This window comes from Taurulus bubalis (genome assembly GCF_910589615.1).
Source record: "Taurulus bubalis genome assembly, chromosome: 21".
NCBI classification, from domain to species: Eukaryota; Metazoa; Chordata; class Actinopteri; order Perciformes; family Cottidae; genus Taurulus; species Taurulus bubalis.
In genome coordinates this window covers 12,349,322-12,365,496 of record NC_136609.1, presented here as the reverse complement: position 1 = coordinate 12,365,496, position 16,175 = coordinate 12,349,322, and the positions used below count along the sequence as shown (strand labels likewise).

General features: G+C 43.5%; 1 protein-coding gene across 1 annotated transcript in view; it reads left to right on the top strand.

Annotated features, from left to right (window-relative positions):
* LOC306752689 (diacylglycerol kinase zeta-like) overlaps positions 1-16,175 on the top strand; it is a gene marked incomplete at its 5' end in the record, with an annotated part of 54,019 nt that overhangs the window by 11,833 nt on the left and 26,011 nt on the right. Inside the window, 15 exon segments of the mRNA XM_079236483.1 lie at positions 87-185; positions 984-1,066; positions 1,227-1,287; positions 1,646-1,759; positions 1,986-2,123; positions 2,213-2,291; positions 2,470-2,525; positions 2,926-2,988; positions 3,126-3,199; positions 5,314-5,425; positions 5,534-5,620; positions 6,166-6,278; positions 6,345-6,445; positions 8,290-8,369; positions 8,653-8,697. Coding sequence (XP_079092609.1) covers positions 87-185; positions 984-1,066; positions 1,227-1,287; positions 1,646-1,759; positions 1,986-2,123; positions 2,213-2,291; positions 2,470-2,525; positions 2,926-2,988; positions 3,126-3,199; positions 5,314-5,425; positions 5,534-5,620; positions 6,166-6,278; positions 6,345-6,445; positions 8,290-8,369; positions 8,653-8,697 — 1,305 coding nt within the window.

Here is a 16,175-nt window from a genome sequence, read left to right as displayed (position 1 = left end):
ACTGTTTCTGAGGGACATGACTTATTTTTGTGAATGAACAAGCTCTGCTTTAGAGGATCTGAGCCGATCTTCTTCTTCTCTGACAGGACGGACGGCAGTGGAGGCCGTTTCTAATCCGGCCCATCCCTGCACCGCTGATGACGCCACTGCTGGTGTTTGTCAACCCCAAGAGCGGAGGAAACCAGGTGTTCATGTAGTTACTCAGTGAAGTGGTCAATGAAACAGCAATGTGTCCTCCGGTCCAGACAAGCTTCACGCTGAGCAGCTGTTGTGGCACTAAAGCAGCCCACAGGTCTGGAAGCCAGTAGTCAAGTGTCTCGAGGTCCCGTTCACCCGTGAGGGGGAAATGGAGCATGATGAAGACGTACCGTGAGGAAGAGGAAGCTGAGCAGAAAGACAAAGCTCTCAGTTTTCCATCTACGGTCAGACCCTCCGCTGTGGTCGTGAGCTTTGGGTAGGGACCAAAAAGAGAATACAGATACAAGCGGCCGAAATGAGCTTCCTTTAAGGAACCTTAGAGTTAGGGAGAGGAGCTCAGAGTAGAGACGCTGATCCTTAAAGGGCAGCTGAGCTTGTTCAACAAAGTAGATGGTAAGAGGCAGAAGATAATGGATAGATGGATCTAATATGGATGGAATATATGGTGGTGTGGATGGAAGGATGGTGGATAGATGGAATGATGGATGAATGGTATGTTGGATGGATGAATGGATGGTTGGATAGATGGAAGGATGAATGGATGGTTGGATAGATGGAAGGATGAATGGATGGTTGGATAGATGGATGGATGCATTCAATGTAAAACACAAAATCACTTAATTAGGACCTAAAAAAACAAAGTTTGGGATTTGAACCTTGACCCACCTCTCAACCTGGGACTTGACTGGACTTGAGTCTCACGAGACGAAGCCTCAGCTGTTGTACTGCACGTACATTCATACTTTTTAATTTTCCAACGTGCTTTTGGTGTCTCCGTCTGACAGGGTAACAAGATCCTGCAGTCTTTCATGTGGTATCTGAACCCCAGACAGGTATTCGACCTGAGCCAAGGAGGACCAAAGGAGGGGTAGGTCTCTCTGTCTGTCTGTCAAACACACACACACACACACACACACACACACACACACACACACACACACACACACACACACACACACACACTCTAACATCAGTGAACATGTACTAGTAATGTCTCGTGGCCCAACTGACCATTAACCATCTTGTAGCCTGGAGCTGTATCGTAAAGTCCATAATCTGAAGATCATGGCCTGTGGAGGAGACGGCACTGTGAGTAGTCACACACACACACACACACACACACACACACACACACACACACACACACACACACACACACACACACACACACACACACACAAACCTTACATTCCTAGTTTCCAGCCACTATATTGTCAGTCTGTGAATGACAGTGATTACAATGTCTCTCTGTCTGATATTTATTAAAGGAGGTTTGATGCCAAGAAGGCATTTTCTTTATAGTTAATTCCCTAATATTACGAGGAGTCGAGGAGCAGTGCGTGGCCGTGTGGTGGGCGTACATAGATCTCCTGCTGTCTGGTGAAAGCAGCCGGTGGTGAGGTACCATGAGCTGAGGGTGATGTAGCTGCATGTCTGTGTGGACCAGGTGGGCTGGATCCTGTCTTGTCTTGATGAGCTGGCGTTGAATCCTCAACCTCCTGTTGCCGTGTTACCGCTTGGGACAGGAAATGACCTCGCCAGGACCCTGAACTGGGGAGCGGTGGGTACAAACACACCTGTAAATACACACTGCTGGCCCATCGCTAATTCACCATTCTGCTGCTGCATGTCCTCTAATAGTGATGTACTGGATTAGCTCCAACGTGACATCCAGGTGTGTCCCTCACAGCCACAGACCTCAGAGTGTCTGTCTGCTGTTATTCAGACTTAAGATGGACACATCATGCTTTCTGTTCATGACCATGTCTTTGTGCACTTTACTGCAGGGCTATACAGACGAACCTCTGTCTAAGATCCTCTCCCATGTTGAAGATGGAACGGTGGTCCAGCTAGACAGATGGAATCTACAGGTTGAACCAAACCACAGTGCAGGGGTTGAACCGGACGAACAGCAAGCGGATAAGGTTTGAAACATGAAGTGGCAGCTCATGAAGGCACAGGAGCATGAACAGGAGCCACCTCTGAACCCACGCATGTCTGTGAATGCTTTCAGCTTCCTCTAGATGTCTTCAACAACTACTTCAGTCTTGGATTTGATGCCCATGTGACTCTAGAGTTCCACGAGTCAAGAGGTACGTTCATCTTCTACACAGAGCAATGACAAGCACATGTTACTGCACACTATACCGAGTGTTATTGTCACATTGATGTTGATGTGTCACTTTTTATGGGAATGTTGCTTTGTGGAGACTTTGCTTTTCCATTGAATGTGTTCTAATAACCATTTCCCTGTTTGTGTCATTGCTCCAGAAGCCAACCCAGAGAAGTTCAACAGTCGTTTCAGGAATAAGATGTTCTATGCTGGGGTGAGTGCATCTCCATGCTAAAGGTTGAACCCGTTCACCTTTAAAGATGCACAACATTTAGATTGCCTCTCAACAGTGAGACGGAAACTTGTATCTAACGGTGCTAACGGTGCTAACAGCGTTTACCTGAGGGGGAACCGATAGCGCCAGTCAGGACGGCGTCACCAGCTGTCAGCTCCGCATGAGAGCGACAGAGCGGCAGCGGTGGCCGTCAGGGCCTGCTAAGCCTTCTCTGCTGGCCTTGGAGATGAATTCTGAGCGGTTTAAATTAGCTTCAATGTTAGCGTCTCATACATGACTACAAGTAGTGATGACGAGAGGGTTCATGAATCAGAGGCTCGACACACCTCTTTCTCTCTCTCTCTTTCTCTCTCTCTCTCTCTCTCTCGCCCTCATACAGACAGCATTCTCAGATTTCCTAATGGGAAGCTCCAAAGACCTGTCGAAGCACATCCAAGTGGTGGTGAGTAGCTGTCCATCAAGCAGCCATTCTGTTAGATACAACACACTCACTCCATTCCCCTCTCTCTCTCTCTCTCTCTCTCTCTCGCTCTCTCTCTCTCTCTCTCTCTCTCTCTCTCTCTCTCTCTCTCTCTCCAGTGTGACGGGACAGATTTAACCTCAAAGGTCCAGGACTTGAAGCTGCAGTGCCTGGTCTTCCTCAACATCCCCAGGTGATGCTGCTCCTCTACTATTGTTCCTGATGTGGACTACAGATCTGTGCTGGTTGAACTACATTTCCCAGCAGCGTGGCGCTAGCGTCTGTTTTCCCAATCAAATAGCTTTCCAGTAGCTCGGCCCTTCTATTGATCCAGTAGTGAGGGAGCTCAAGACCAGCACTTGCTACTACTCAATAATACACTTTAAACTTCGTTACGTTCGCAGTGTCTTCTCAAGGACATGCAAACTATGGGGAGACCGGGGATCCAACCGGGGATCCAACCGGGGACCTTGCGGTCACAGGACGACCACTCTTACTATGAGCCACAGTTAATACCATCAAGTTGATGTTTAGTTCCCATCAGATGTTACAACATGTGCTTTGATGTTAAGAATGAACCAGAAAGCAACCATTAGAATTCTGTCCGCTTAATGCTATCAGTTGAATAGCCAGAGTGTCTGCATGGTGTGTGAGTAGTAAGGACTGCGTGGTCTACTGGTGCTCCATCACTACTGCGGGTTCACATTGGTCCTGGTGCTGACCGTGCTCACTTGCTGTTTGGTCTACTTCGACTTGTTGGTATCTCTTTGAGTGCTTAGTGGAGTTAGATACAGGCGTCTCCAACCTCTTCAGAGAGTAAGCTGCTGGATGGTGATTCATATACTGGATATCAAACAGTCATACAAATAAAGAAGAATTTGCATTCTAAATGTTTCTATTTCTGCAAAGGAGGGTAACTGTCAGGTTGACCGGCTGGGTCTCGTATGGCTCTGGGCTAGAAGGGTCTGGTGGACCTGAAGCCTCGAGGAAGCAGATCAAACAGATGCGGTCCAGAGTGACGTCATGGCTCTTTTTATGCTGCTCTACTGAAACAAGTCCTCCACAAAGGCCACGGAGCACACAGGGAGCAGCACTCCAGCACACTGTGAGCTCAGGAGAAGGACTCTTGTTTCAGGAAGTGGAGTCGCTGCTGAGCCTTCAGGCTGCTGATGGAGTTGGTGGACCAGGAGAGACCACCAGAGCCCTGTAAGCAGAGACCCTTTTCACACAGTCCCCGTTGATGTGGAGCGGGTCGGGGTCTGCACCGCATTTAACGGTCCGGTGCCGATCAGAAGAACAGTGACTGTCTCTGGTTGTTGCTGGCTAGCTGGTGGCTAGCCGGGTAGCTAGCTGGGTGGCTAGCGGGTGGCTAGCTGGTTGGCTAGCTGGCTGGCTAGCTGGCTGGCTGGCTGGGTGGCTAGCTGGTGGCTAGCTGGGCGGCTACGTACAGTCCTCAATCCATCCATTTTGTTGCCAATGTATTTGCAGTTGGGAGAAATGCTGGGTAGCGGTGGTTTGTGAGGTCGTTATCATGGTTGCCTGCTGGGTCATGAAGCTCAGCATTGCTGTGACTCGGCTCCCACTGTGGCCGACTGTCACGGATAGTTAGTAGCACTGATGAATGCAGTCCGAGGGTTTTACAAAGTGGACAGTTTTTGAAGGAGCCGTGTGTAGGATCTGGTATCATCTAGTGGCGAGGTGGCAGATTGCAACCAACTCCTCCACTCACTGCAGAGGACTACGATGCTCTCAAAAGCCTCTCTCTAGGACCAGAGGTCAGTTTGTCCATTCAGGGCTGCCGTAGCAACACGGACTCTGTGAAGAGGACCCCATGTAGAGTCAGGTGAATCCTAGTTTCAAGTGATTATACACTAACACATAGTTATAACATTGTATATTCTGTTCCTGTGAACGGAGCCCCACAATGCTAGAGACAGGAGATGGTACACATCTTCATTGGAGAAAACATTTAGCAGCCAAATCAAATAGTTGACCTATATTTATGATATTAAACCGTTGTTTCTTTGTAATAGATGTAATTCTTGACTTGTTCAAAGGCAACAAAGGAGGCCATGGATATGATATGTGAGTTTACAGATAGAGGTTGGTGTGTGGCTTTCTGAGTCTTTAGTTTGTCGGCTCTCATCTGTGGAGGTTCTCTCTGCAGGGCCAACTCTCTCTGTTCCACTGGAGAACGTGGCTGAGCTTAGTGCGACACGTAGTGGTAGTACTTGGTACCACCTGCCGAGGACTCAGAGCTCTGTCTCTGACTGAACTGGTGCTGATGATGTGTGTTGTGTTCTTCAGATACTGTGCAGGTACTACACCCTGGGGAAACCCTGGAGAGCATCACGACTTTGAACCTCAACGCCACGATGATGGATACATCGAGGTCATTGGATTCACCATGACCTCCCTGGTGAGCAGTCACTGGCTTCTGAGGGACTAGTCAGCATCAGAGAGTTTGAAGCTTCTGGAAAGAACATCCGATCTCCCACCAGGAGTTAATGTGTGTGTGTGTGTGCAGGCTACTCTCCAGGTTGGAGGTCATGGAGAACGGTTGAACCAGTGCAGAGAAGTCACCCTCACCACGACAAAACCTCTCCCAGTACAGGTACATAGTGTACATACGATACATAAGGTACATAGTGTACATACGATACATAAGGTACATAGTGTACATACGATACATAAGGTACATAGTGTACATACGATACATAAGGTACATAGTGTACATACGATACATAAGGTACATAGTGTACATGCGATACATAAGGTACATACGATACATAAGGTACATACGATACATAAGGTACATAAGGTTGCGGTACTTATGGCGACCTGTACTTGTACCTGTACCTGTGGCTGTACCTGTGGCTATACTTGTACCTGTGGCTGTACCTGTACCTGTGGCTGTACCTGTGGCTGTACTTGTACCTGTGGCTGTACTTGTACCTATACCTGTGGCTGTACCTGTGGCTGTACTTGTACCTGTACCTGTAGCTGTGGCTGTACCTGTACATGTGGCTGTACTTGTACCTGTGGCTGTACTTGTACCTGTACCTGTGGCTGTACCTGTACCTATGGCTGTACCTGTACCTGTGGCTGTACCTGTACCTGTGGCTGTACTTGTACCTGTACCTGTGGCTGTACTTGTAGGTGGATGGCGAGCCGTGCAGACTGGCTCCCTCTGTGATCCACATCAGCCTCAGGAACCAGGCCAACTTGGTGCAGAAGACCAAGCGACGGACCTCGCTGCCCCACCTCAACGAGTAAGTGAACTCCTGAGGTCTGACCCGGAGACGTGTTCAGCCTGTAATGATGTGTCTGTGTGCCAGTCAGCAGCCGGTCCCCGAGAGGCTGAGGATCCGGGTCAGCAGGATCAGCATGGCGGACTACGAGGCTCTGCACTACGACAAGGACAAGCTACGACAAGCATGTGAGCAAACCCTCAAAGAGAAGCATAAGCACTGCTAACGCGTGTGACTGTAGAGGCTGGTTCATAGCTTAGCATAGCATAGCATCCAGCCATAACAACGCTCTGAGTGTAGCATATACATAGCATAGCATCCAGCCATAAAAACACTCTGAGTGTAGCATATGCATAGCATAGCATCCAGCCATAACAACGCTCTGAGTGTAGCATATACATAGCATAGCATCCAGCCATAACAACGCTCTGAGTGTAGCATATACATAGCATAGCATCCAGCCATAACAACGCTCTGAGTGTAGCATATACATAGCATAGCATCCAGCCATAACAACGCTCTGAGTGTGTAGTGGATCAGATGGTCTGGAAGCAGCAGACCAGATCCCAGGTCAGTCGGTATGAACAGGGTTCATGTGGCCTCGTGACAGCAGCGGCTTCAGGCTGGAGAGGGAGTCAGATGATGACGATGATGAAGGTCAACACGACCTCCTCATCCTGCACTCAGAGCCTCTTCAGTCAGAGGCCTGTGAGTTACATGCTGCTGTGTAGAAGGAGAACACCGGGGGGCGCTGTTACCTTTCACAATGACGTCAACGCTGTAAACTGTGAATGTCGATATGGTTCCTTTGGTTCTGTGTGTTGCACATCATATATATATATATATATATATATATATATATATATATATATATATATATATATATATATATATATATGCACAGTGGCTCTCTCACCTCAACACCAATGGTTTCCTCAGGTCTTGATGTCTAAAGAAGAAGTATCATTCATTAAGTTCTGATTGATACTATAATATAGTTCATGATCATATAATCGGTTTGTGTTGGTGTGAGCTTTACAAACAACAGGACTTCCTGTCTGTTATCTTTGAGGAATGTTTGGACGACAGTGAGCTTGTCTAGAAGCTCTCCTGATCCCACACTCCCAGTCTGCCACCCTGAGCCGGTCTCTGTCTGAATGAGAGCTGTGTGGGTTCAGGAGCTCCTCCAGCTCAGAGCGGTGTGATGCTCAGCCAGCAGGAATGTGGAGGCTGGCTGCTACGCTTAAGACTACAAAGACTCCAAGGCCAGGTTCACTTGGCACTGTGGAGATGGTGGACCTCAACACTAGACTAACTCTGCTGCACCACCTCAACACTAGACTAACTCTGCTGCACCACCTCAACACTAGAATAACTCTGCTGCACCAGCTCAACACTAGACTAACTCTGCTGCACCACCTCAACACTAGACTAACTCTGCTGCACCACCTCAACACTAGACTAACTCTGCTGCACCAGCTCAACACTAGACTAACTAGGCTGCCCCTATAGACCTAGACTTACTCTGAAGCGACTTCATTGCTGTGCATGAGACAACTTTTGGCTTTGATGTTCTTATTACAGTGATGTTGAGCTCAACATGTGTGAGACATGCTTCTGGTTCTCTATTAGTCGTCCACTAAACACTCTCCTACTGACATGTGCTCTGACGTTGCACACAACTTTAAATCCCACTGGCCTTGTAATTTGCACTCACTCCTCTAACCAGCTCTGGTTTTTCCTCTGTCACACGTAGGATGCTGTCAGTAAATATACCAGTATCATTAATAAGCATATGTTCTCTTATCTCAAGACTAATGCATCGGTTGTGTCACCCACATGAACCAGGTTACGCATGTTGTCCTAACGGCCGTATCTTTAATTAGACTCATGTGGAGCTCTCCCAGCTCTACATCGGCCCTTCTAGATGGCCAGCATTCAAACCAGCAGTATTGCCAGGGTCCTGAGGGCCACAGTGTAAGTAGATATCAAAGTGCTGTTGGATAATTGTCTTGTTCCTCTGTATCTGCAGCTATTCCTCTGGGACTGATTGTGGTTTCTGGAGACAGCGACTTAGAAACCTGCAGAGAACACATCCAGCGCTTACAGGAGGTAAGAGGAGAGGGGTGTACGAGGTCACTGCAGCGGCACAGGACCTGCATGTGGAGATGCATGTGTGCTTCAGGGACTTCATGGAGATCAAAGACTTCTGACTCACTTTTAGAACTGCTAAAGTTAATGTTTTACACATAATCAGATATGCAGAGGCACAGCATTCAGAAAGCCAGCTGGCGCTGTGATTCAGTCCCATTGCTTGATGCCCTCCATGCGAAGGATTGGCTCACTCTGATTGGTCGAGCCTCCACCACTCTCCTATGCTCATCTTCCTCTCTAGGACTTCTGTTCTGTCCGTCTCTCCTGCACAAGCTTGGGACTGCAGGTTGGTAGTTGGATGCTGGAGTTTGTGGTGTGTGTTTTGTTTGGCTCAGAGGCACACGGGAAACTAACTTCAACATTTCATCAATCAATTCCTTTTATTAGGCATTAACCATGAGTACACACAGGCAACACTTACTGAAATACAGTGGCGGGCCGTCAGGGCCGTGTAAGCCTTCTCTGCTGGCCTGAACAGAATCACAAAGTTATAGCTATTTTATAATTATTATTATTTATTTTTTATAATTAAAAGTTATGGCTATTTTATAATGTAATTTTTTCTCACAAATACACTATATGTATTTTAATAATTGTTCCCTATTAGCTTATGGTGATAATACTCATGTTATAGATGAACATGTTGGTGATAATACTCATGTTATAGATGAACATGGTGGTGATAATACTCATGTTATAGATGAACATGTTGGTGATAATACTCATGTTATAGATGAACATGGTGGTGATAATACTCATGTTATAGATGAACATGGTGGTGATAATACTCATGTTATAGATGAACACGTTAGTGATAATACTCATGTTATAGATGAACATGGTGGTGATAATACTCATGTTATAGATGAACATGGTGGTGATAATACTCATGTTATAGATGAACATGTTGGTGATAATACTCATGTTATAGATGAACATGGTGGTGATAATACTCATGTTATAAATGAAACATGTTGGTGATAATACTCATGTTATAGATGAACATGTTGGTGATAATACTCATGTTATAGATGAACATGTTGGTGATAATACTCATGTTATAGATGAACATGTTGGTGATAATACTCATGTTATAGATGAACATGTTGGTGATAATACTCATGTTATAAATGAAACATGTTGGTGATAATACTCATGTTATAGATGAACATGGTGGTGATAATACTCATGTTGTAGATGAACATGGTGGTGATAATACTCATGTTATAGATGAACATGGTGGTGATAATACTCATGTTATAGATGAACATGGTGGTGATAATACTCATGTTATAAATGAAACATGTTGGTGATAATACTCATGTTATAGATGAACATGTTGGTGATAATACTCATGTTATAGATGAACATGTTGGTGATAATACTCATGTTATAAATGAAACATGTTGGTGATAATACTCATGTTATAGATGAACATGTTGGTGATAATACTCATGTTATAGATGAACATGTTGGTGATAATACTCATGTTATAGATGAACATGGTGGTGATAATACTCATGTTATAGATGAACACGTTAGTGATAATACTCATGTTATAGATGGAACATGGTGGTGATAATACTCATGTTATAGATGAACATGTTAGTGATAATACTCATGTTATAGATGAAACATGTTGGTGATAATACTCATGTTATAGATGAACATGTTGGTGATAATACTCATGTTATAGATGAACATGTTAGTGATAATACTCATGTTATAGATGAACATGGTGGTGATAATACTCATGTTATAGATGAACATGTTAGTGATAATACTCATGTTATAGATGAACATGTTAGTGATAATACTCATGTTATAGATGAACATGTTGGTGATAATACTCATGTTATAGATGAACATGGTGGTGATAATACTCATGTTATAGATGAACATGTTAGTGATAATACTCATGTTATAGATGAACATGGTGGTGATAATACTCATGTTATAGATGAACATGTTGGTGATAATACTCATGTTATAGATGAACATGTTGGTGATAATACTCATGTTATAGATGAACATGGTGGTGATAATACTCATGTTATAGATGAACATGGTGGTGATAATACTCATGTTATAGATGAACACGTTAGTGATAATACTCATGTTATAGATGAACATGGTGGTGATTATACTCATGTTATAGATGAACATGGTGGTGATAATACTCATGTTATAGATGAACATGTTGGTGATAATACTCATGTTATAGATGAACATGGTGGTGATAATACTCATGTTATAAATGAAATATGTTGGTGATAATACTCATGTTATAGATGAACATGGTGGTGATAATACTCATGTTATAGATGAACATGTTGGTGATAATACTCATGTTATAGATGAACATGTTGGTGATAATACTCATGTTATAGATGAACATGTTGGTGATCATACTCATGTTATAGATGAACATGTTGGTGATAATACTCATGTTATAAATGCAACATGTTGGTGATAATACTCATGTTATAGATGAACATGTTGGTGATAATACTCATGTTATAGATGAACATGTTGGTGATAATACTCATGTTATAGATGAAACATGTTGGTGATAATACTCATGTTATAGATGAACATGTTGGTGATAATACTCATGTTATAGATGAACATGTTGGTGATAATACTCATGTTATAGATGAACATGGTGGTGATAATACTCATGTTATAGATGAACATGTTAGTGATAATACTCATGTTATAGATGAACATGGTGGTGATAATACTCATGTTATAGATGAACATGTTGGTGATAATACTCATGTTATAGATGAACATGTTGGTGATAATACTCATGTTATAGATAAACATGGTGGTGATAATACTCATGTTATAGATGAACACGTTAGTGATAATACTCATGTTATAGATGGAACATGGTGGTGATAATACTCATGTTATAGATGAACATGTTGGTGATAATACTCATGTTATAGATGAACATGTTGGTGATAATACTCATGTTATAAATGAAACATGTTGGTGATAATACTCATCTTATAAATGAACATGTTGGTGATAATACTCATGTTATAGATGAACATGTTGGTGATAATACTCATGTTATAAGTGAAACATGTTGGTGATAATACTCATGTTATAAATGAAACATGTTAGTGATAATACTCATGTTATAGATGAACATGTTGGTGATAATACTCATGTTATAGATGAACATGTTGGTGATAATACTCATGTTATAGATGAACATGGTGGTGATAATACTCATGTTATAGACGTTCTTGGTGCCGCTCTCGGCCTCATGCAGAACCTTCTGCACATGGCATTCCTCTACAGACGGACTGCTCTGCTAATATTGCTCCACTTCTTTCAGCCTCGTTTAAATTCCCCTATTTTTTGTTTTTGTCAAACCATCAAAGTCATGAGTCAAGCTTCCTGTCTGAATCCAGTAGTGCATTCTGGGAGAAAGGTTATATCTGACACCGGTGCTGATAGCCAGGGGGAGTGATTGACAGCTGAGACAGAAGTCTAGTTAAAGAGCTCTTAATGTTCCACCAATATGAATCCTGCTTTGAGTCCTGCTTTGAATGCCTCCAACACACACACACACACACACACACACACACACACACACACACACACACACACACACACACACACACACACACATAATTCTAAACAAACACCCACATACATAAACAGAACACATTGGGTCTCTAGGGATACACAGTGCAGCATGTGGCCGTAATACGTTACACAACACAACATGTGCACACAGATACTCAGATACAATCATGGTGTTAACAGGAGCAGGGAAAACATACTTCCAATTCTACTCAGAATACATGTCCTCATTAAAACACCAGTGAAATTAAAATGTGAGAACAGCAATATCTGATTTATTGGTCGATTTGCCAAAACACTTTAAGATCCTCTCATCTGTCCTCATAGTGTATCTTGGAAATAGTGTTCTACCACTTAAAGAATAACTTGTTTATTTCTGTCGTTTCCATTCCTATCAATAATAATAATATTGTATTCAGCATAGCTGAGAACTGGTGACATCACTTCAAATCAGTCCTAAAAACAGAGCAATCGAACTCTGATTATTTTAAATATGTAATTTCCAAGTCCAAGGCGACGTATGGCCATGTTCGACCAGGAAGTGGCAGAGCAAACCCCGAGCATGCTGGCACTACGCCTCCGGAATGACGGGAAAATCAGAAACTGTCTGGAACCAAAAGCCGGTTAAGAGGGCCAGTACCGGTTTTAGTGGAGCGGGTTGAGTCTCCTGATCCAAAGCTAACAGCTGCCTCAACACACTCTTCGGGGACGAGCTCAGTGAAAGCATCACCACCTCAGCGGTCCAGGACAAAGGGACACGACTATAATCAAGAATAAACCGCCGGTGAAAACTGTTGAAGCCAAGGAACCGCGAGGGTCTCCACCCCTGTGCCAGAATCTTCGTATGCTCCGTCTTCACCTGCCTGCCTTCAATGATGAACCCCAAAAAGGTCCCAGAACTGACATCGAACTCACCTTTCTCAACTTTAACAACGAGTTGGTTCTCCAGAAGCCTGTGCAGAGTTTGGTGGACACGAAGAGGAGGTGGACTCCTAATGCTTCAAAAGAAGATCAGGATGTCGTCCAAGGACACAACAACTGACTGGTGAAAGAAGTCCCGCCATGGACCAGAGCCTGAGCGACAGCAGCATTGGTTACCCTGAGGGCCTTACTGGGTACTCGTAGTGTTGCAGACGGTCTTCCACTTAACTCCTTCACTAATCCTGAGCAGATAAGTGTGTCTTTGGGCCGACTTGGTAAAGACGGTGGCTCCATAAAGAGGCTCTTTATGAGTTATTCAAACCTTGGAAGTCTCATGGATTCATCCTTCTTGGACACAAAAAAGAAACCAGCAGGAGGAAAAAGATGGAGATCATCCTTTATGTATGTCTCCATGGCTTCTCTCAGGTATTGTTGGGGCAGCTGTAGCTCATTGGGTAAAGTAGTCGTTGTTTAACTTGAAGGTTGGGAGGTAATGATTCTTGACTCAAACAAAGGATTTCATGAAATGGGTGGAGAAGTGGTCCGACTCACCACTACCTCCACTCTTACTGGTGAGCCTAGTCTCTCAAAGAGAACATGGCCAGTCTTGCTGCAGTACAGGCACTCCCCCACCTTCCTTCCTCAGCCCCATCTGCATCGGCTCTGGTTCATGGATCGGACTTGAACTAGACCCCACAATCACCTGAGGGATGTTCTGGCTCAAAACGGCATTCCAGAAGTCTGAATAGCTAACCTGATAGCCTTATCTAAGGACCCGAGTTCCTCCCCGAAAGCCACCTCCCTGTAACCTCTCTGTCGGACCCATTCTGAAAGGCAGATATGATCTTATCCTTCCAAAGTCTTTCATACATACCCATAAACAGTGAGTTTGCTCTGCCGCAGTTTCATTAAGTGCTGACCTGCCAGCTGACCTCGTGTAGGATGTTCGTAAACAATGAATGTGCTGCGAGGGAAACCTGCTCTTAGAGGGCATTCCATGAGCTAAGTGTGGCTCCCTGCAACGCATATAATATATATATATATATATATATATATATATATATATATATATATATATATATATATATATATATATATATATATATATATATATATGGCCGCTGACCAAGCGCTATTTGAGCAGTTGGGAGTGAGAATGTGTTGTTCAATTTCTCGCGGAAATGCGTGCAATCTCTTTTTTTTTGGTAGTGATATAAAATAGTAAAACAAGAAATAATCTACATTCATGTTTTATTTTTTTACTTTTAACCAGGCAATATCATTCCAGTTTTTTTAGTTCCTCAAGGATATACTGTTTTAGATTTACATTACTAACATTATCTTCACTGCTTACCTTCGCTTTAGTTAAAGTTTTAGTTTACTATGATAGTTCTGGAGGATGTCTCCCATATTGAGATACCGAGTGAGGTTTGAAAGTGAAGGAAAAGTCTTTGAGAATGTGAAACAGTCAAAGGACATGAAGTCATTGCTGTCAATGAGCTCTGTGGGCTCAATGCAGTTCTTTACTGTAAACAAACTCCTTTGATCGTGTTACTGATGTCATTAATGTGTAGCTCACCGCTGCCCTCCAGCTCTTCTGCCTCTGTGGCATGGAGGGAAACGGGCTTGAGACCTTTGTCTTGTGCGTCTGATGCTAAATATCACATGAGTATTGCAGCTCTATCCATTATGGTCCTTTCATGTTCACAGTCATTATGGAACATCTCCCTAATGGGGGCCTATGCTTGAAAGGCAAAAGGCCATTACTTTAACAGATAAATGAAGCCAGCAATGTTACAGCTGACATGTCTGAAAGGGCTATATTCAGCCAAACCCAGTCAGACAGTGGCTGGGACAAAAGTACAACTGTGAGTTTGTCTTCTGGACAATAGACATGATTCCACATCCTAGCTAGCTATGTTGATGTGTCCTTTGGAAAGACACTTAACCCACAAATGTCTCCCATAGCTGTGCCTAAGGTGTATGAATATCTGTGTGAAGAACAGACAACCTAAGCCCCTCCCATCAGTGTGTGTGTGAAGAACAAACAACCTTAGCCCCTCCCATCAGTGTATGAATGTGTGTGAAGAACAGACAACCTAAGCCCCTCCCATCAGTGTATGAATGTGTGTGAAGAACAAACAACCTTAGCCCCTCCCATCAGTGTGAATGTGTGTGTGAAGAACAAACAACCTTAGCCCCTCCCATCAGTTTATGAATGGGTGAATGATGACGGGTAGTGTGAACGCGTTTTGACTGGTCTGAAGACCAGCAAAGAGATGACAAAAAACACAATTTACCATTTATCAAAGTTCCCCTAAAAAGGGAACAACATCCTTTGAGCCATGCTGTTGTTAGGAGACGAAGACACACTTGTTTTAGTTTCACAGAGATTAGTTTCCCATATGTGTCTCAGCATGTTGCAGCATGATGCATGGAATATTGTCTGTGAACGTGTAGTGACTTTACAATGTGTGTTGATTAACTTTGTGTGCTTATGGTATCCATCTTCTGTTTTGTGTGTGTCTGTAGCCAAGTTGATTGTATTGTGACCTGTTGTCAAGGTGAGCTAAGCATCTGGATGTGATTTACTCTGTTGCCTCAGAATAGATCAAACAATTAAAGTGAATACAAGTTTGCCTTTTATTTAGCATTGCTCCTTTATTGGAGTGCAGGTTCATGAGCTAACCCAAGTGAGGCCAAGTGACAAAGATAAATAGTACAGTTCTTGTGTTTGAAAAGGCTTTTCGTGTATTCATAACTCCATTATTCAGAAAACACTCTTCAAAGTTGTGTTCCTTCACAGGATCAGACAGAAAATGTAGTTATATATGTTATAAATTAAACTCAAGGGGTTGCTACATTGGAAATGTAATCTTGACTTACTGAATCACTTTGATCTCTTGTAGTAAATACTTTCTTTTGCTCTTTTCATTCATAATGTAAGTAAAACCAAGTAAACATGCTCTAAGTAAAGCACACAGCCCTTGGCTCCGGGGTTCACCACCAGAGGGGAGGAGGTACTGTTGCTGAGGACGTCTGAGAGTGTTCATGGTTTAACATTGACCTTTTTATACATGGCCATGGATTCAGGTTGGATCCAGCAGAGCTGAAACATGAAAAAGGAAATGTGTTTCTGGTTGCATCTTAAAACCAGAGGTGATCTCAGTGCTTAAGTGCATGTACATACAGGGACTGTGAAAGTAGCGCATGGTGTTGCTATATGTCGCTATGACTGGA